We start from the raw sequence: 21,818 nt of genomic DNA, 5'->3' as shown, positions 1-21,818 counted from the left end.
GTTGGTTTTATAACAGCAGGAATCTGCCGATTAAGATTAGTCGGTCTTGTCACAGGTGTTTGCTCTGCATATTAGCGGATGAAGGGACGCAAGGCGATAAACTTCTAACACAGGATTTCAGCCTTATTGACAGGTCAGGAAGCCATCATAGTCACTGAGGGCTATTTGATGTGACGTCTTTTTCACCTGGTCAGGTTAAAATAGAACTTAGTGGCTGGTGTGATGCAATCACCACGCATAGCTGAAAGCTCCTGGGATTCTGGATAGAAATTTTAGCCAGCGAATGGACGGTGGAATGTGCTTTTCAGGTTAGTGCTTAGACAGACATCGCTGGGGACATGGACTAGAAATGGAATGGGTGGGGGTTGTTGCTTAATATCTATATCCTAGCAACTGTAGGGGTATGATACCATGTCCAGTTGTTGTCAGGGATTGGTCAGCATGTTGGCATTGACGCCACCCCTTTGCTTGTGGGCTGTAGAAAGATTAAACCAAAATTAAAACATCCTCCACACTTGATTCACTCCTGTGCACTTGACCTTCTAGCACTTTAAACTGCCTCACAGTTTCTTTTTTTTTTTGTTTCTTTTTATTTATTTGTATCTCCAGATCTGCTGTGCTACATGTGCTTGGGCCACTTGCCGATAACCTTGACGACCTCAGTAAAGACCCCAGTCTGGCAGTATGACCTCTCCTTATGCAGCAGTACAGTTCTGCCCAGAGCGAGCCTTTCAACGGTAAGACAGGAGTTACAGTTTGTTGGCCAGTTCTGAAGAGCCATTTGTAAGGTCACTAGGCTTATCTTGACCACTTACTTGGACATGCATACATGGTTCATGTGGTTTTATTTAAGTTGCTTCATTTGTAAATAGATATGAGCACATACAGTATTGCAATGCAATACCTGCCTGTTTCTATGGTCCAGAAAAGTGTGTTTGTTTTTATTCTCCTCATTAAAGTGTTTCTGTCTGGACTGAGACATGCTGGAGGTGCTAACAGTCGTGTCTGGTTCTCCAGCTGCTGCCTGGCTATGATATTTATAGGTGTGGTGTTCTTATGGCGACAAAGAAAGTATTTTGTGCAGTTTAAGGTGAACTGTCCTACTTGATCCTCAGCCTGCTTGTTTGTTAGCTCTTCGTGCACTTGCTACTGGACATTTGTTTTTGTGGATCTGAACAGAGTTCAAATCTAAATAAAGCTGTATTAATAGCTAGGGATTCAATTTTCATGCTTGTATCGTTAATGATGTTCTAATGCGGTATTCCATTTCAATGGAGTATTGGCACCTCTTTAAAAAGGCAATTGAAATAGCAGTTTCATACACTACATGCGTTTTTAAATACCAGCTTTCCTTAGCAGCTCTGAAGATTTAATCTATCAACTAATAATGGTAAAATAGGTTATATAAAATGAAAAACACAATTGTGTGGCATGTGGCCTTTATGTCATTTGGTATCTTGACAGTAGTCACAGGTTAAGATGGGAAAAATAAATGCTTGTTCATGTCTGATTCAGGTCTGTAAAATTCTCAGAAATATATTTTTTAATTGTACTTAAATGTAAAAATATTGCTAATCTTAATGCATGTAAATTTCATTTAAAAACAAAATAGAAAATGGTGCTAGTTGTCACTTTCTTTGTAGGCATGTAAAATAAAGTCTAATTTAATATATATTCAACTTTTCAACCCTAAAGGTTGTTCAATAAAAGAATAATGAATGAATAAATAAGATTCATTTATGGGGCATGTTGTCTAATTATATAAGGAAAGTGGAGAAACCTGCACTTACACAGTATCTGCTAGATTTTAATCTTAAATACTGTAAAAAAAAAAAAAAAAAAAAAAACACAATGCAAATATAAAGTTCCTTTTTATGTGACAATTGGAAAGCAAAAAAATGATTTAATAAATTGAGTAAATATCCAATTTAAAACGTGATGGCTTAAGTATTAGCTGAATTTGCCCTCACAACTTTTTTTATCTTCATTTTTTCCCCATTTCCTGAATGCTACAGTGTTGTTTTAACAGCTGAGGCAAGAATATCTATGTTACTGAAGAATAAAATTCACAAAAACTATTCTAATGTAAAGTTTTAAACTGTAATTCTTATTGTTACCACAATACTTTGATTTATGACATTAAGCAGCCTCACTTATCTCTTTGTTGTTAGGTCTTAGCCTATGAACACACGTGGGTATACCTGCAGAGACTGTTGTTTTTGTGACTGATCCAGCTACTATCAGTAGATCTAATGTGATGTGTAAAGAGTAAAAATAAAATCTGAATAAAATAAACACAGGTTTCCTTAAAAGTCAAATTCACAAAAAGTTAAACCCTCTTGCAAAGAAAAATAATAAAATGGTTGAAAATGCTGTGTAGGTGTTGTAATTGAGTAATATTTAATTGCCAAACAGTTAAATCATATTGTCACACACCTGTTTACTCTGATATGTGTGTACTACATCTGTTCTGTTAGGAAAAAGCATACTTCACATATTTACCTCATTAATTTATCTCATTAATAATGCTATTTTATCAAAGCTGATTGTGTATTTCTTACAACCAACAGTGATTACAGACAGTTATTTATTATATTTTAAAAATCAAATAAATCTAATATTAAAAATAACTAATACATGACTCTTCTTTATTGGCTTGCAGACATTTGTTTTTTTTTATACTTTTACTTTTAAAAATGAATAAATAACGAGCGAAGAGGGAAACAGAGTGAAATAAGTCCATATGAAATTGTATAACTTTTGGACAGTTCAGTCCTTTGCCACATTTAACATTTAAATGGAGGTGAAAAATCCTGGGGGCCACCATTCTTTTGTCTGAGCCACCATGTCCATCCTGCAGCCCCGGGATTGAGGGATGAGGGTCGGCAGATCCCTTTGAACGTTCCCTAGCCTCTGATTAATGAAGATAGTGGAGAAGCCCCTCTCACTTGTCTCCCCAGATTGCAGAGCTCTGTTTGTTTTGATTGCATTTTCATCGCTGGATGTGCCCAACCTGTCAGGAGACAATGGGCAGCCCTGTTAAGCTGGGACTTTTGACCCCGTCCTGTCTGCGAGGGGCCTGGTCTGTGTTTAAGTGGACGCAGTACAGCCTCTCCCTCAGGCAGAATGCATAACTCCCCCAGTAACCAGACACCCACCCACAGCTTCCAAAGAAGCTACCATTAGAGATAAAGCCCACCCTAAACATATCCACAGTGAAAAACTACAGTTGACTCTTGTCTCCAAGAAGTTTATGCCATTTTTATAGGAATCAAACAATGAAGCTAAGCCATTTTTATCTTTTCTCTACCTTTTTTTTTATTACCCACTATGAGGAAAAGAAGCAGGATTTCTTATCTAAATTGGGGGATGTGTTGACTGATTTGAGATAATGACAGATGTGGCAGCAACAGTGTTAAAGCAGAATTCAGAGGAAATCTGAGCATGGTTAGGGCTTTAGGTATTTGACAGAGAATGACAGTGTTCCTTTGCTGCATGACTCTAGAATTACTCATTATCAGGTTGCACTATTTGTTTTATCAGGCTTTATGATTGCTATTATGTTTGATCCATTTAATAAGTGAACATAAATGATCTAGATGTTTAAGTGAAATGGTCATTCCAACTTTAGCTGATGATGGATCAGAAATCTGCCCATAAACTTCACCTGTCATATCTGTGGGTGTAAATCAAAACTGGATATTTTCACGCATGGGTGCTTCAACTTTTCTGGGACCATGATGTTATTCTTGGCTGAAAATCTCTGTAAACTATATTGTATTTCTATTTGTTGTCTAGCATCAGCTCGTCCTTCGTTTTTTGACCTTTTGCCGGGCTTGCATCCTCACTCGACTTTAATTGGATAAGTCCCCTGGCACAGGTTTGATGATGATGATGATGTTGATGTCATGACACCAGGGCTGTCAACCAGCTCTCTGTCCTCAGTCAGGGATCTGAAACATGTGTGACCTGAGACAGCAGCCACTCAGCACCTGCTGGAGACCTATATAGTCGTCATGCTCTCACCAACCTGTAATGCTGACAATATTAAATGCAATAACATATCAATGAGCGAGAGAGACATGTAATTCATATACAGAGGGCTGCTGAACCTTGTGTAAGTTATTAGCCACTATACATTCTCTGACATAAGAGAAGTAGTATCTTGTTTTGTGGTTTTGTTGAGTGTGATAGCTAAAGCTAAATCTAAGCATACTGACGCCTTGAAGCTGTTAGTACCAACAAAGGCTTTTGTACAAAGTAATAAATACATTTCAGTAAGCGTGTTCAATACTTTTTCCCTGGGTCATTCCATTTTATTAGAATTTCTGAAATTATTTGTATTGTTTTCTTAGTATGTTGTTACCGAAATCTGGTAAAAAAATTTCATGTCAACTGCACCTTTAGAAATATATTTACTGAGAAAAATGGTGATGTGCTCAATACTTATTTTACCCTCTGTATGTGATATAAATGGCAAACCCCTGTGACATAAACACTTTGCTTAAGTTGCTTCCTCTGGTTTATTGACCGTTGTTTCTTATTGAGTTGTTTAAAGGGCTTTTTTAAATTAAAATTTTGCTATTATGCCATTAAAATGTTGTTATGTTGTTATGTTTCCATAATCCCAACTAGAATTAAAGGGATAGTTCACTCAAAAATGTAAAATTTGCAGATAATTTACTCATCCTCAGGCCATACAAGATGCAGATTACTTTTTCTTCTTAAGTAGAGCAGTAAAGGTTTTTAACTAAAACCGTGGTCCTTGGAGAGTCATAAAATGTCAGCTCCCTTTTTTTTTTTGATAGAAAAGAAAAGAAAAGAAAAGAAAAGAAAAGAAAAGAAAAGAAAAGAAAAGCATATCAAGGAACACAAAATTAATACCTGTGGCTCCTGACATTATATTGAGGTCTTATAGTGAAACATTCGATCTGTGCAAGAAACTGAACATTTACATTATTGTACAACATTATTGAACTATCCCTTTAATTTCGAAAATGTATATTTTTTATGCTGTTCCTTAATCTTGTAATGCTTTAATTTAAATGTATTATTTAAATGTAATGCTTTAAATTTATTTATTAATTTTCAAATGTATTTATGTATATGGATTATTTGTTTAAAAATATTAAGGATAAAATAATTAAAAAGTAAACCAACTAATTCTAAAAATATTATCTACATGTGATGGAGTGATGCTGTTTGTTTGTGATAACACAATTGATATATACATGGAGAAATTTATAGCAAGATTGCTTTTTCTTAACAGTAAAATATACATCTCTTTTTTTATTTCCAGATGCATCGACTTAAAATCATGAAAAAATCATGCAAAAATGGCAAAACCTAAAAAGTAGCAAAATCATCTCAATGTTATACCCAGTTCTGTTTATCTGTGCAAGATCCCACCCCTTTTATAAAAATGAGATCCAATAAACAAGTACTCGTTGTTCTTTATAGCGTCTTTCTTTTTTTATTGTACTTGTAATGGGTGACTTATTCATTAATACAACTATATGAATAGCTGTCAGTAAATTAGGCCCCAGCTTTTATTTTGTATTTACTAACTCCCTTAAAAGCCCCTCAGACTGTTCATGTTCACAGTGTAAAATGCATTGGGGTTTAGATTTGTATCTTACAATGGGAGGTAGGAATGCTGAGGTATGGACCCGTGGACACACCATGACAATTGATGCATTGGGCTAGGCATTTGTTCGTCTTCCAGTGTGCCAAATGACAATATCTGTGAGGCTTAAAGTAAACATTAGAGTTGAAAAAGCTTTTATCCGCAGTGACAGGCCTGGCAGCACACCGTTGTCCCAGTAATTCAACTCTTGCATTCACTTTGTGCCACACCTCTTCAGCTAAACAAAGACAAAAAGAGTATATACTTCATGGAACCAATGGAAAGAAAATGGAAAAGAGGAATTTTTCATGGTATCGAAGCTAAATTCCAAATGCTTTTTGCCCCTCCCATTTTCTTCCTTTAATAAAATGGGCATATTTTTAATTGGTTTGATTACATTGTAAAAAGTGAACGTGCATTTCACCCCTTAAAGGGATAGTTCACCTAAAAATGTAAATTCTGTTAACAAATTTGACTCCTATAATTCCAAGCCTGCATGCACAAGAGGCAAAAAGGTTTAGTTAAAACCCATTGCCCCCAACTGATTCCCTATTTATATTGTACATAAAAAAAGCTTGAACTGTGTTCATTAGGAGAAAGAGATAGTTCAAACCAAAATGAATGTCTGTTAATTGCTCAAACTGATGTCCATCCAAACCTGTGTGAGTCTCTTTCTTCTGCTGAACACAAAAGTTATTTTTAAAGGGGTCCTATTATGCTTTTTTCAGTTTTTTAATTTTAGTCAGTGTGTAGTGTGTATGTTTGGGCATAAAAAGATCTACAAAGTTACAAAGGGTTTTGTGATATCACAAAGCCATTAGGATATCATTATTTAATTTTAAAATAATTCACGCCTACAGAATGGTTGGGGGATGGGGGAGGGGACATGTGGTAAGAATATTGAGTGCATCAGACCAGACGTGCTTCATGTTTTGTAGTTAGTAATTCATAAATAACTATAAAAATTAACAGTAATGCATACAGTATTTACATTACCTTTTGAATTATAGATTTTTTTATAAACAATACATATTACCATTGCACTTATCTGTACATAGTAAATGCTGTTATTTTTTCGTGGATGGGGGTGGATGGGTACATGCGATTGCGAATCTCGAAAGTGAAACTAAAAGCAATCGTGAACTCAAAAGCAGTTTCAATGCCATGTATAAAAGGCTCCACGATGGCCGCAATTTATATAATTACCCAATGTAGTATAACTGAGAGAGAAGGATTAAATATATATTTTCCTCCCATGTCGTATTTATTCCCTAGGGGTTTGTGTTCCATATACACATATGAGGAGGGGGGTGGAAGGGACATGATGCTGGCTCAACAACGTGATCTCTATTAGCCATCGGCGATGGACCATGCCATTGGCCCAACCCTAGTGAGACTTAGGTCTCTGCAGAGCAAATGTGGGCTTTTATCACCATGTGGGTGTTTTCAAACTGATGGGTGTTTCTGAATCATGCAATCTAAATGATTGCCTTACCCAACCCCACCCCTAAACCTAACGTCACTATTACATCAACCAATCAGTTATCATGGTGTAAAAACACCTTGATCTAGTAACTCCCATTAATTTCCTGCAGAGACCTATACTTGACCCTAGTTACCAATCTAATATGTCTTGCAATATCCATGCGTACAAAGGTTCTTGTTCAGTTTTCTCTGAAACTAGAACAAATTGGTATGGTAATGTTGATATCAGGGTAGACGGAACTTACTGCTATGACCAGAGGCGGGATAAGTACTGAAACACGTCGCTGTTCGCCAATCACAACACACTGGGACAGCTAACCAATCACATCGCATTTAGTTTTTCGGGAAGGCGGGCCTTCATCAAACCCGGAACTAATCGAGCAGTTTGTGTCAGGCTGGGAAGAAAGGTATTGTAATAATGTCAATTATGTGAAAATAATGCATTTTTTTAACCACTAAGCATAAAACATGTTCTAGTACACCCCCAAAATAAAATCAAGACTTTGTAAAAGAGCATAAACAGTTGACGGTAGCCATTGACTTCTTTAGTATTTTTTGCCCATACATTTCCATTTGTTATCTATGTTCTTAAAAATCATTTATTTTGTGCTGAACAGATGAAATGGACTCATACTGGATTGGAATGACATGAGGCTAAGTAAACGATAACCGGGGGGCAGGGTTTCATATTTTGTTGAAGGGCGCCGCCATTGATTAGTGTTGATTACATCTGAGGCGTTTAAAGACTCCATTTGTCCATTAATTATTTCTAAAGAAACACAAAAATATATAAAAGGCTCCATTACCTTGCATCTTACGTTATGGCCCCGTAGAAGCAGTTTTTGTAAAAATAGGCTAACGATTGCGTCATAACCTGCGACTCTCTGTCGCACAGTAAAGAAATTATCATATGGACAGGAGGAGAAGCTCGCAGGCAATCTTTACTGTCTATGAGGCAATCAGGGGGACATGGAGGCATGAAGTCAAGGGAGAAGCCCATAGAGAGTCCATAAAAATGTGCTCCTGTTCACGCTCGCCGTCTCTGCAAGATTCGGTGGGTGATTCAGATTTCTCAGAGAAGTTGCTAACATCACATCTACGTCATCAAGCTCAGTTTGAGTCTGCTACTCTGACCCCCAGGAAGTGCGTGCTTCTAATTGACTTCACTTGTCTCCATTGAATCCACTGGGGTCGCTGTTTCCTTTACTTTTACTGTCTATGACGATAACAGAATTTTCATTTTTAGGTAAACCACCCCTTTAACTAAAAATTTAAACTCTTAAAAAAAAAAATCTTAAAGGGATAGTTCATGAAAAATTCTGTAATCATTTACTTAATCTAAAGTTGTTCCAAGTTGACTTACTTTTTTTTTTTTTCGCTGTACTATGGAAGTCAATGGAGATCAGCAACTGGTTACCCATATTCTTCATGTCTTATGTTACACAAAAGAAAGAAAAAAAACTCATACATGTTTTGATCAACTGACAGTGTAATTAAAATTTTGGGGGTGAACTTTCCCTTTAAATACTGTAAACTAAATTTTATCTTCAAAGGCTGGTATGGAAGTGTCATTTTACAGTGATATCAAAGACTAGTGTTGCTTTGTGTATTTGTCTAGGATACAGTAATCTGACATCCTTTGACCTTAAAGCATTCAGCATTTATTAGGCATGCCTACATAGCTTAGTATATTAATATCTCTCCACCTCACAGAATGTAGGGGAATTCCGGCCCCACACCCGAGTGCCAACGTTAGATTATGGGTTGACACCCCAACTCACAGACGCTCACACACACATACATACATTTACTACCTTCAACCCCATCCACAGCCAAGCCCAGTTCAGCCACACACATTCCAAATGCTGCATAGCGGTGGTGTTGCTATCATATAGACAGCGAGGGGAAATTCCGCTCTACTTGGTCGTCAGCGTGTGCTGCTCCTCAGCAGGAACAATGAGACGCTGGGCTCTGGCTTGGTGTCGTATTTCAGATGGAGAGGGTGATCGTGATTTTACTGACAGTCTTATTCTCTCTTCTGCTCCTAAATATCATGTTAACACTGGTTATTGGTGTTGCGTTTGACAGGCACAGAGCATTGCCTTTTGTGGGGGAGAGGTAGTTAAGAATGGGTTGTGTTTTTACATTCCGAATGGGTGCAGTGCCTTCTTTCCACCATTAATGTGGTAATGAATACTGTATCAGTTTACTAAATCAGTTTACTAAATGAAATAGTCTTTTGTTACTATAATTAACAGTATTGCAACTCACATCACTGTTTTTGTTTCTCATAGTTAGGATAAGGGTTTTTTTGTAACTCCTACACCACTGGTGTGAAAGCTATTGATGATTTTTCAAATTGTGAAGCTTGTGAATTTTCTTTTTTTCTTTTTTTTTTTGGTCTTAAAGGAGCTGTAAATATCTAGTGACAAAAGTATACAGGTGGGGTTAGATTCAGAGCCAGTAAGCAATGTTATTATAGTTAACTAAAACTATTTAAAACATTTTTATTACTTGAAATAAATGTTAACTAAAATAACTAAACATATTTTATTTCAGCTAGTTGCTAAGCATTTCTCAATTTCTTTGTGTAACTCGATTGCACAAAATAACTAAACTTGAAATAAAAACAAATAGGTATTTTGACAGTATTTATAGAAATAACAATTTACAAACCAAAAAAAAAAAAAAAAATGACTGAATCACAAGTTACTAAAATGAAAATTGATAATATAAAAATGTTGAAATATTAATAAAAACTATAATAGTATATCAGTGATGCTACAATAACGCATCCAAAAAGTAACTACTGGGAGCTACCATCTAAAATTAATGAAAACCTGGCAACACCCTTAGAAACCATTCAGAAAACCATACCAACTGTATTTTAACGCCCTGGAAACCACCCACAACACCCTCCAAAACCCTTGAAGTAAAGATTTTGCATGGCAAAAGCAACACCCATATTTTCTTTCGATCATTTGATATGTTTCCAATACCTGCAATCTTGAAAATTTATCAAAATACTGTTAATTGTTTTTCTTCACCTGAGAAACAATTTACATAGAAATTGTGCCCTGATACACTAGGCAGAATTACTGACTTAAATTTTCTTTCCATCTCTTTAGACTGAGAGAGCCAGCAGCAGCAGCCTGTCTCTCGTGGGCTGAAGGTTCTTTCCTGGCCTCCATGTCACAAGGCCAGGGCTCTCAGGGTACAGATATCCTCGGACAAGACGTCATCAACCAGCTGCTGGAGATGCTGGACCAGTGAGTTATGAATTAACTTACAAATTCACTCATACTTGAATAAATATTTAAATAAAAGCAATAAAACAGAAAGTAAAAATAAAATAAAACTAGTAAATTATTGACGTGTGTCTTATAAGAATATACAACTTGAGAATTTCTACTTTCATGTTAATTCAATTTATTACTTGCTGTTACTTTGTAATTGTGATATTTATTATCAGCTTAAGTATAAAAATGGTTTAAACACCATTTATTAGTGTTTAAGCAGTCACCCACTTATTGGATGTTATTTTATTTAACAAAAGTTTTAATTAATACATTTTACTTAATCTTCTTAAGAGTAAAAATATGCAAGTGCAAATAATTAAAGGAGACAAAACTGATCTGTTTTAGGTCTGCGCTACATTCAATGCAGCCTATCGAGCTCAACTTTTCTGAGGGCTCTGCAGTTGGATCAGCATCCAATACCATACAGATTAGTATGGACTGCATCACGATGCGTGGGTCTGAGGAGCCAATAACAGTGAGTACTTGATTTCACTAAACGCATCCCGTAAAGCTTTTCACACATTTTCAAATTTCATTTTCACCAAAGTGCAATAACAAGTTTGCATATTGCAGTGCATTAAGATCTGAAGAATTACTGTGGAACCCTTTTCTTGGCATGTTTCAAGATGGCAGATTATGCAAAATGCAAGTTCTGACTCTCTTGAATGAATAAATCCTCTTTAAATATTCAGTTTAGGTAGGTTTTTATTTTGTTAAAAGGAGACAAAGCAGATTGTTAATAACTGGTTATTGACTCAGATTATCTCCCAAATGTATATACTGTACCTCTTATGTAAAGTAATAGTGATGCCTGTGAATACATATAAATGCACACGTATAAATAGCCCTCTAGACTGTTTTATAAATTTACCATGACTGTTACTTCACATAGCATAAAACTACAAACAGCGAAGTTATTTAAAAATGAACAAAAGCTATTAATACATAATATCTTCTCAAAACTTCACTTGTTTTCCTATTACTTACAGTGCTCAAGCATTTAATTGTTGAATTCTGTCAAAATCCCCCACAAAGTTTAAAGCAAATGTTCATGGGGATTTTTCTAAAACCTCCTACTGAATGGTCTCAGATGGGCTGTTTTTTTGATGGTAGCAGTAGATAATTCGATTTTCAATACAATAGCATCCCTTTGAACTGCTGTTATATTTTTGTCCAATTGTTTTAGTGCCTTTTAATTTTAGTTTGTCTAAACATGTTTGAACCGCAGTCAGACATTTTTCAATGTGTACGAAATTCGTAAGTAGAGTAGGCCTACCGTAATTATTTTATCACTTCTGAAACCTGGTTTTGTTTACTGTGTTCACTCAAGTGAATAATTTCAGTAGTGGGAAATTTAGTGGTAAGCCCCAGGAAAAACAGTTACCTTGCACTTGTATGTGGGGGTGTTACTGTTTATTGGGGGTGTTTGTGGGTTTTCCCTGGTCATTCTGGATAGTTTTGGTGGCAACAAAGTCAAAAGGTCCAGGTTCAGATGAACACGCTATATATAAAGTCCTGACGGTAGCCTTGTTTTGCCATAATGGAACGTCCTGTTTGAAGGGCTTCGGCTGTAGCATTGTGTCATGCAAGAAAAATCATTTTTTTGGCTGAGCCTAAAAATCTACAGGACTGAAGTGGATCAATGAATTATGAAGATGGGGATTTACAACAATACTACACATCAGACAGTTTCTTCTTTGGCGTAAGTTAACATTTTCCCCTTCTATACTCTGGACAAAATTTGTTTCTAGTTGTGATCTTTTGATCTGTACCACCGTTTAACAACTGTTAATTCATAAATTTGATGAAGGTCGTGTAAAATCTGTGTAGATTAAATGTATGACCTGTAGCTGAGGCTGAGGCCTTGTTTGTTTTCTCTGGGTGCGCAGGAGAATTAGGTGGTTGTGGCTCCCCTCCCAGCAGAGGAATGTAGTTGTCCGGTAGTAAAGATGGGGAAAAAAGGGAGAGACTGAGCAACGCTTTCCTTCTCTGACCCTGAGGGATTAACTTTTCTCTTGATCTGGTGATTAATGCCCCTCCATACAACACCACCCGCCCCCATCTTCCACGCAGTAAAGATCGGGTGTGGTGTGCTAACACTGGCACGCTAACACACCGTCCCTTGCCAGCTCGCATTCACGTTGATCGAAAACCTAGAAAAACTGTGGCAACCTGACAATCGTTTGCCGCAAAGACGCTCCTAAAATTCTGAGGAACAAACTTTTAGACAGCAATGGGTGTAGTTGACGTCCCATTAAAGGAATAGTTCACCTAAAAGTAAAAAAATATATATTTTTACTCACCCTCATGTCATTCCAAACCTGTAGGACCTTCTTTCTTCTGTAGGAATTTTGAAGAATGTTGGGGTCCAAGCAATATTGGACTTATTAAATGTACAAAAAATACTGAGACAGATTTCCTTTTCGCTTAACTGTCTCCTAATAACCAGCTTGTGAGTTTTCGATGAACTCCTTCACCAAAAGAAAAGGATATGCCGGCTTCATTAATGGATGATGTGCACTGTTTGGTGCCCTCAGGGTCCTCTGTGTTTGTATTGTGCAGGGGTGTTGTATTTTAATCTGAAATCGCTCTTTCTTGGGTAGTTGTGCTTTCTCTGTAGCTGCAGGGCAACAATTTAGAGCAGCACCTGCCGCTGTGACTGACTGAGGCTTGCGTCCTTTTCTGTCTGTTTGAGATCGGGGATGGGGGAGGAGAAAGAGAGGTGTGGAGTCAGGTAGAATGGAGGAATTTGACAGAGGAAAGCTTGTGTCCTGACATCAAACTGTTCAGCTGATAACATGGTGAGATGCAGCAGCTAAATGTGGAGAAATCGCAGATATATTTATTGTTCCACATTTTGTTATTAATTTCAAAAGACATTTGGCCTGGTGTAGCCTCGTCTAAAGTAGTGACGCTCAACCAGGGGTACATAAAAGTGTGTGGTGAGGTGTTTTGTTTGTATATATTCCGCATTAAATACTTTTGTGTGGGTGACACCAACTTATATAAACACTCCAGACAGAGGTGGATTTAAGCTTGACGGCTTTTAGTTGTATCACTCACACTTTTCCACAATGCACAGTGCTGCTTTTTATTTTCTCCCATCAAAACCAGTATCAACCTAAATAAAGTGACACAACGATTCTATCTTTTGCAAACCGCTTTGGTTATAAATAGGCACTGACAGATTGGTGAGAGAAAATGGCTCTGCATTAAGTACATTTTTGGCTCTGAGTGTTGCTGAGCAGCAAGAATTCAACATATGTTCTTTGAATAAATTGAAGGTGGTGAGGCAATGGTTTGTTTAGGCTGTGTTGTGCCCTAGCCCTTGATTAGTCATTTGCAGTGTTCTTTTCAAGTAGAGCCTGACTCAGCATTAGGCAAGAACACATAATTAAGGCGTGCTTCCTTACCTCCATCCATCCATCCTGTAGCTACTGTTCATCTTATTTTTCATCTTTAACATTTCTTTTTAATTATTAAATGTTTGTATGATTTAATCAAATTTTCTTAAATTGCTCCCCATTTATTTAAAAAAAAAATATATATATATATATATTTTTTTTTTATGTGTAAATGTCAACGTTTTCATAGTGCTGATGCATGTTCAAATCACCAAAACCACTTAAAAATGTTTTCTTCAAGAAATATTTGAATGAAAAGCAATTCTGTTCGACTCTTGATTTGAGATTTAATTCCACAGTTTAAATCACGACTGCTAAATCACTGCTGACTCTTCACCCCACCAGTTTGCCTCAAGCGAAATGAAACAGTACAGACTAATCCATGTTAATATTTACCTCTCTTCTCTCTCTCTCTCTCTCTCTCTCTCTCTCTCTCTCTCTCTCTCTCTCTCTCTCTCTCTCTCTTCCCTCGCTCTCTTTCCCTTCCTCCACTCTCTTCCTTTTACATGGTTTTCTCTTAAACAAATATACATCAAAGCATTAGGACATGTTAAGTATTTGTAAGAACTATACAACTCTGTATAAAGACAACACTAAAAGAAGAAATTCAGCAGTTACCTTTGACCTGGTTTGTTTGAAAGGCACTGCATTGTGGAACGATTGTGTAGGAGTTGGCTTTTTTTCTTTTTTTTTCTTGAAAAATGTCTGGGAGCATCTAAAAGGATAGCATTTATTGAGGTCAGACATAATGATTTGAAACGAATAACTTTTAACTAATAACAGAACATAACCATCCCTCGAAGAATCAAATGGATCAAAACAGGATTGGTGAGGACTAGTGCCAATTATGCTGTAAAACAATTCTGAAGTTCAGAGTACAGGTGTTGACTTTTGCTCTCTGATGTCCACAGGTGTTTAGTCTTTGACATCACAAACGGCTTATTATCCTGAACTATAGCACTATCACCCATCAGCTAGTGAACTCAGTTAAAGTATATTCCCACATAGTTGCATTTTCAAAACTAAATCCATTGAATAGAAAAATCATCATCATTATTATAATTATTACTTTATAATTATTTATTTTGCAATATAAGTAACACAGATCCATTGGGAATTATTTGTCGGAACATGTAACCAGCAAAATATCTTTATGTAAATAAATTATTTTTTATTTCACACTCCTGCTCCACTTCTTGAACATTTGTCACTTAAAACACTAGCCATAAAAAAATATATATAAAAAATTAAATAAATAAAAGATACCTCTTATCCCTCTTTATTTCTTACTCTTCTATTAAAGGGGTGATGCAGAGTTTCTTGAACAGGTGTCTCTCAAAACACTAGCCACCTGACACATGAGACCTCTCTAATCCTAGAGTTGTAAGCCCAAACAGTCCCTTAAGTGTCCATATAGATCTAAGTACAGCATCCTTTGTCTGAGCCACCGGGACGCTTCAGTCGGGTTCACCACCTTTATGCAGAGCCTGTTTATTGCCTGACAGCAGTTGCCTAATTTAGCCTAATTGTTTTACATGTGTGAATGAATATATATTTATCACACACACACAGGAGTTGACTTGACGAGTAGAATCTTTATTCAGATTGATAGGATAGGGTGTTTGGGATGTTTGCTTTTTGTGGATAGGACAAAGTGGATAGGAAACAAAATGAATCAATAAATCATACAAAAGGCCACATCATTATCTAAATTTAAATTTAAAGCCTCAGAGAATCCAAGAGTCTTTGAAATGCATGCGATTTCATATGCAGTTGATAACCAGAACAGTCTGCCATTTGATCTAATGATCTAATCTACATATTCTGTTTTATGAATGGTCATGCCTCCCTAAAGCAAAATAATTTTAGGCGCTTACTACTTCTGACTCTAGTCTGTGGTATAATTTGTGATTGTTAGGTGGGTCAGGTTTAGGGGTCCAGCCCTTTGTGCACCTTGACTATTGTCACCTGAGGCTGTCCTTTAATTCTGTCACCTCTGACCCCCATGGGACACATAAATAACTTCTTGACCAGGAGTAGCCTTACAAGGCAGTGCAATAAATACTTTCAAAACATTTGACATTAACACCTGTTAATAAAACATGCAGACAGTACAAACAATCTAGATTATAATTAGATTATAGGAATAATAAAAGTGCAGACAAATATATAGAATTTCAAGAAAACTGAAGAAGCCTTTACAAAGTCTGCACTTATTTGATCAGAAATAGAGTATAAACAGCAATGATGTCGGTGGTAAAAAAAATAAAAATAAAAAACCAAACATTTATAGACACATTGCTTACTGATATAAAATGTTTTATTACTTATGCACCATGCACATTTCTTAATTTTAAGCCTAAAATGTGTTTTAATATCACTACTGTAAAACTGAATAATATTGTTCTTTAAATGCAAGATATTTAAAGTGTACCTAAAGTATACTTGCAATAGTTCCACTTTAAATATAAAATCAAATATACTTCGGTTTATCTTTAGTTCGACTTCAGCACTACTTCTGCACAATTAAAGTCCATTAAGTACAAAATTAGTTTTTATTTATTTATTGGTGCTTAAGAAACTCTTGTTTAAGTACAGAGGAGTTAACTCTTCTATTTGATTCTACATGCCATAACATTTTAGTAGTAGTTGCTCCATTTAGGGTTACACGTCTTAGGTTAAAACAAAAGTTTAATTTTGGCTGAATGACACCACTCGTTATGTAAAACAAGAGAGTAGGAGAGTTGAACGCAGGTGGAAAAATATCTTACGATATTTTAAAGGAAGGTTTGCACAAATATCAAAAGACTGTTAAAACTGAAAAGTCTAAGTATTTATCAGATATTATTTCTAACAGCTCACACAACCCTCGTATTCCTTTCAGTACTATTAATGCTGCTTTGAATACTCCTCAATCAACTTGTTTGGAGTCCTCTCTTGAGATGTATAAAACGAAAAAATGTTAGAATGTTAGAGCATTTTAAACATGCAATAATGGAACCATTGATTAAGAAATCAAATTTGTATAACTCGATTCTTTAATCATTTTAGACCTATCTCAAAACTTCTGTTCCTTTCCTATATATAAATAACGTTATTTTTACTCAATTACAATCAAAAGTCAACATGGTTTGCAGGAAGTTTTTCAGTCTGGTTTTAACTCACTCCACAGCACAGACACGGCCCTGTTGAAAGTTTTTAATGACCTGTTACTAGCTACTGACTCAGGTGATTATGTTGTCCTCATGCTCCTGGATCTTACGGCTGCATTCACTGTAGACCATAACATCCTGATTTCTCGGTTGGAGCATTGTGTTGGAGTTAGAGGAAATGTGCTGGAGTGGTTTAGATCTTATTTGTCTCACAGATGTTTCTTAGTCCGCATTGGGGATTTTGTGTCATCCTCTACATCTCTCTCGTGTGGTGTCCCTCAGGGTTCCATTCTTGGAACTATGTTATTTTCATTATGTTTACTTCTGTTAGGGTTCATTTTTAGGAAATACGGCATCTCATTTCATTGTTATGCAGACAACACACAACTTTATCTCCCTTTGAAACAGAAAGATGCAAACTCTATAGCACCACTGTTGGTCTGTCTTGAGGAGTTTGGAGTCCTGGATAGCTTCAATTTTTTAAGTTCAATGAAGAAAAAGACCTCCCACAAACATTTACAGATGGTACAAAAAGCTGCTGCTCGTCTGTTAACATGCGCGCAAGCCTGAACAAATTATACCCATACTGACTTCTCTTCATTAGCTTCCTGTTTGTTTTAGAATTGATTTTAAGGTTTTAGTTTAATGTCTTTAAATGGACTGGCATCAAGTTGCATTTCTGATTTAATACAACCACATGTGATCCATCAGGCACACTTAGGTCAGCTGACCGTTTACTCTTGTTTGTAACTCGAATAAGGCTGAAAAGCAGGGGTGACCAGGCTTTTGCTATCGCAGGTCCAAACCTTTGGATTAACTTGCCCCTGTATGTTAGACAGGCACACTGCACTTGCTGTTTTTAAATCCAGTGTTATAACTTAGTTAAATGCCAGAGTATAAAATTAAGTATGGTGTTTTATGCAATTTGTTAGTGTTAATATCTGTAATTATTTGCTGTGTGTATTTTTTTTTTTTTTTTTTTTTTTGAGCATGCTTGTACAGCACTTGAACAATTGTTGTTTTAAAAAAAAGTGCTCTGAATACATTTTTATTTCATTTGATTTGAAACCATGTGCGTAGGTTTGGTCTCAGCTTTGGTGGGGACACCCCCATAAGAACAACCCCCCCCCCCCCCCCCCCCCCGTATAATTATACAGTATAACTGTATAATCTCAAAAATCCACTCTCAAAAAATTAAAATCTGAGACTGTGTAATGCTGAACAAACAAACGTTTTATTAAGATAAATTATTATGTACATTAGTATTTACACTAACAAAAAATACTCTGCCACAAGGAAACAAATCTAAATAAATAAATAAATATAATAACCTTTTTCTATTAGAAACACTATTTACCCTCCAGTACACTCACGTTTATGTTGACTGCAAGATTCTAAGTTAAGGTAACTTACAGGCTAACTGACATTCAGTTACTTGCTAACGTAGAATTCTATCATCCTGGGTAATACTATGACCAGTTAATACTATTTTCCACAGAATATGCATTTGAAAGCCTGGTCAGTCACTACTGCTAGTTTATTTTTGTGGCTAGCTAGTTATTTTGCCTACTTACACTCTGACTCTGCTTTATGAAAAAGCTTCTTATGTCCCCTTTCTTCTTCTTGGGTAGCATCTACAAAGTACAAAAATTAATTTTGTAAAAATTTATTAAATTAAAATGTTTTCACTCTGGCCTTTGTATGTGGTAGAGAGACAGTCCTTGTAACTTATCGTCGGCGTCGTCAACATGCGCCCGCACACAAACCACCCGCTCGCTGCTAGTGCAAGCACAAAAGTAGTCCCGGCCCGCGCGTGTAGCCTGTCAGATACCCCACCGCCAATCAAATTACAGTGTTTCTTGTACTGTCGTCGTCCTGGCCGTTAGAATTGATCCAAATAGCAGTGCAAAGATCCAAATAGCAGTTCAAAGGAGCTTGCTAAATATTGGTGGGGACAAATTTGTCATCTCAAAATATTGATAGGAACTAGTACCTAGCGTCCCCCCCTAAACCTATGCCCATGTTTGAAACATCCATTAGCATTTTATTTGTACATTTTCCAGAATTCTTTAAATAAAGTTCAAAAGATCACATTTATTCTAAATAGCTATTTTGTAACATTGTAAAATGTTAAAAATATTTTGTAAATTGTGTACTGTCACTTTTTGTTAAATTGAATGCACACTTGCGGAATAAAAGTATTTTTTAAAATCATACTGACTTGAAACTTTTAAACGGTGTATGTAGGTGTAACATGGTTTCTTACAGATTTATGGAGCTCTACAGCTTTGCTTCCAGGATATTTAATACTGTAGTTAGCAGGTTTTCTTATTTCCCATGATAACTTTCTATAATTAATATGAAACACCATATAATGAATTGCATATTGTGAGTAAACATGGAATATTTATATCTGATCTTTTAAAATTATTTCTGACTTTTGCAAAAGTTCCACTGTAGTCAGCTAAATTAATCTCAACATCTTGGCTGAGTTAACAGCAGACGCCCACAGTGATTTAAGTGCTACTGCAGTGAGGGCCTTAACCCCCTATTGTTATTTGCATCCACTGTTTTTCTAATGTAATTAGAAGTTTGTTTAGCTAACTGTAATTACCCCCCATCAAAAGTGCTCTGAATAACAGCTACTCCCAGGAGGGTGTGAGCTACTGTTTTGAAGTATTTTGAAGCATTTCTTGGTGTTCTATTGGTGGTAATAGTTTAAATGTGTTTTTATGCTTGTTTAGTGCCATATCCTGTAAAAGTGACTCATAGTGCATTAATATTGCAGTGCATTAAGTGGCATGAGACTACTGGGGACGGGACTGCCAACCTTAGGAATACATAAGTGTACAGTTTTAAGTCAGTCTGGCAAACGGACCAAATTTAGCACATTTGGTTGGTAGACTTGATTTAAAAGTTTGTAAAGATGGTTTTGAATCAATTGATGGAGTATCTGATTATTTACAGGGCAAATATCATAAATGAGATGTATAGTGTAGAGTAACACTTTAACAAATTTCATGACTGGTCACCTTGCCATTTATGTAGTGCATAAAATCACATTAGTTATTTGAGCTGAAATGGGATTTAACGGCATTTCTTCTCTATCACCTGATGTATGATTCATCACCACATAATGACATTTAAATATTCACAAAGAAGTGGGTTGGTTCACCCCTATCTGAAACAACATTAGTGTATTCAAAACAAATCTACACCAGTCATCTCTGATAGATACAAGCTGTAAACTGTAGTCTTATTGTTTCTCATGAGACAGTCATAGGGCCATGCTAGAGGCTCTTTGGCTGCTGAGAAGGGCTCATTCTTATGCAAACAGGGACTATGGATGCTACTACTAGAGAGAATTCAGTGCTCTAAGGTCATTGTAGAACTACAACGAAAAATACCTCAAAAAGCAAGAGAGAATTGTGTGTCTGGAGGCTCTATGTTTCACTGCAAAGTCATCATATTGTCCTTGTTATAGTTTATGATGTCATCAAAAACTAAAATTATTTACAAAAAAATTAATTTATTTTATTTTTAAAAAAATCTAATGTATAGGTCATTTATTTAAATTAATTTAAATTAATTAAATTAATTTAAATTAATTAAATTAATTTAAATTAATTGTGCTTCGTTACTGAATTAAAATAACTAAATAAAATGGCTGACCTGATATAATTACTTTTGACTAATGTTTTTAGGTGTTATCGCCTGTTTCATCATCACATTTGCACAGATTTCAATTAGATGCATTTAATTCCCATTTTACTTATTTTAAACCTTTAAGTAAAATAAAATGACTTCATAAATAAAAAAATACTTATTTGTCTAGATAATGTGTAAAAAAAAAAATACAATTGTGAAAAACAATGCCAATTAAATAGCTGCTTTGGAAAACATCTAGGTCTAGTGCTTCGCAACTCCTTAGGGTTAAATCTTAAAGGAAGAGCCTGAAGACGGGCAACACCTTCCCAAAAGTAGGGTGTGGTATTGGACTCAGGTATTGGACAGGTAATTTCTCAGGACCTCCCTCTCCGACCCTGGTATATATGGCAATCCCATTGAATTCCTATAGAGACTTTAAGCTTGTCCCGTTCACCTCTGTAGACCACATTACACTTTTAGGGGATAAAAGAAGAAAAACAAGGGGTAAGAATCCTGGAGCCTGTGGAGCAAACAGCGGCTGCACTGCTCAACCTCAGCGCCAATATGTTGTACCTGGAGACCAATCCTCCCACATCTTACAGTGAGGTAAGGTCTTTGTGCTACCACTGCCCATCTGGAGATTGAGCTAAATTCTGGCTTCTCATGGAACTCTCTGGAGAAACTGGCAAGAGTGGCATCAAAAGTAGGCCTTGTAAAGGCTTTAGGATATATATTGTGTACCGTATGTTTTTTTGCTTCTTATGTTGTTAACCAGAAACATTTGACAGGATGCTGTTACTTATGAATATGTTGTGATTTGTGGTTCTAGTGTAACACGTTGCACATGATTGAAAAAAAAAAAAATTATTGGCTTTGATTTCTTTGTGCACGTTCGCCAGTTTGATTTATATCAACACTTTAGAAAGTGAAATGGTTGCATTTAATAATTCATTGGTTTGAACTGTGATAACGAATTTTACAATGATATGTGGGTGTGAAAAATCGGACGTGTGTCTATGCAGATAAAAATCAATGTGTATTGCCGTAATGCTATTTTGTCTACGGCGTACGGTGCTCTTGGGTTGAGTCAAGGTATTTTCAAATAATGGATGTGTCTGGGATGGTGAGACTGATAATCTTGTTTGTATAGAACAATGGGCTGAGACTGCTTTGAGAAAGTACTAATGGAGTCTACTTTTACTTA

At 36.1% G+C, this 21,818-nt stretch overlaps 1 protein-coding gene across 21 annotated transcripts in view; it reads left to right on the top strand.

Annotated features, from left to right (window-relative positions):
* The first annotated feature begins 513 nt into the window (after positions 1-513).
* The window catches only part of LOC127959726 (tumor protein 63), a 44,571-nt gene continuing 23,266 nt past the window's right edge, over positions 514-21,818 (top strand). For 4 of the 21 annotated variants that reach the window (XM_052559061.1, XM_052559060.1, XM_052559073.1 and 1 more), the window contains exon 1: positions 21,032-21,220. In XM_052559061.1, the coding sequence (XP_052415021.1) occupies positions 21,179-21,220 (42 nt within the window). In that variant the 5' untranslated portion in view covers positions 21,032-21,178. Of the gene's footprint in view, positions 738-10,239; positions 10,381-10,755; positions 10,886-21,031; positions 21,221-21,818 lie in introns of those variants that run through there. The other 17 variants (XM_052559069.1, XM_052559064.1, XM_052559067.1 and 14 more) reach the window with 11 other exon arrangements.

Source organism: Carassius gibelio, chromosome B6 (genome assembly GCF_023724105.1).
Source record: "Carassius gibelio isolate Cgi1373 ecotype wild population from Czech Republic chromosome B6, carGib1.2-hapl.c, whole genome shotgun sequence".
In the NCBI taxonomy this organism is placed as follows: Eukaryota; Metazoa; Chordata; class Actinopteri; order Cypriniformes; family Cyprinidae; genus Carassius; species Carassius gibelio.
Note: the sequence above shows the minus strand (reverse complement) of the source record. Positions and strands in the feature narration are given on the sequence as shown.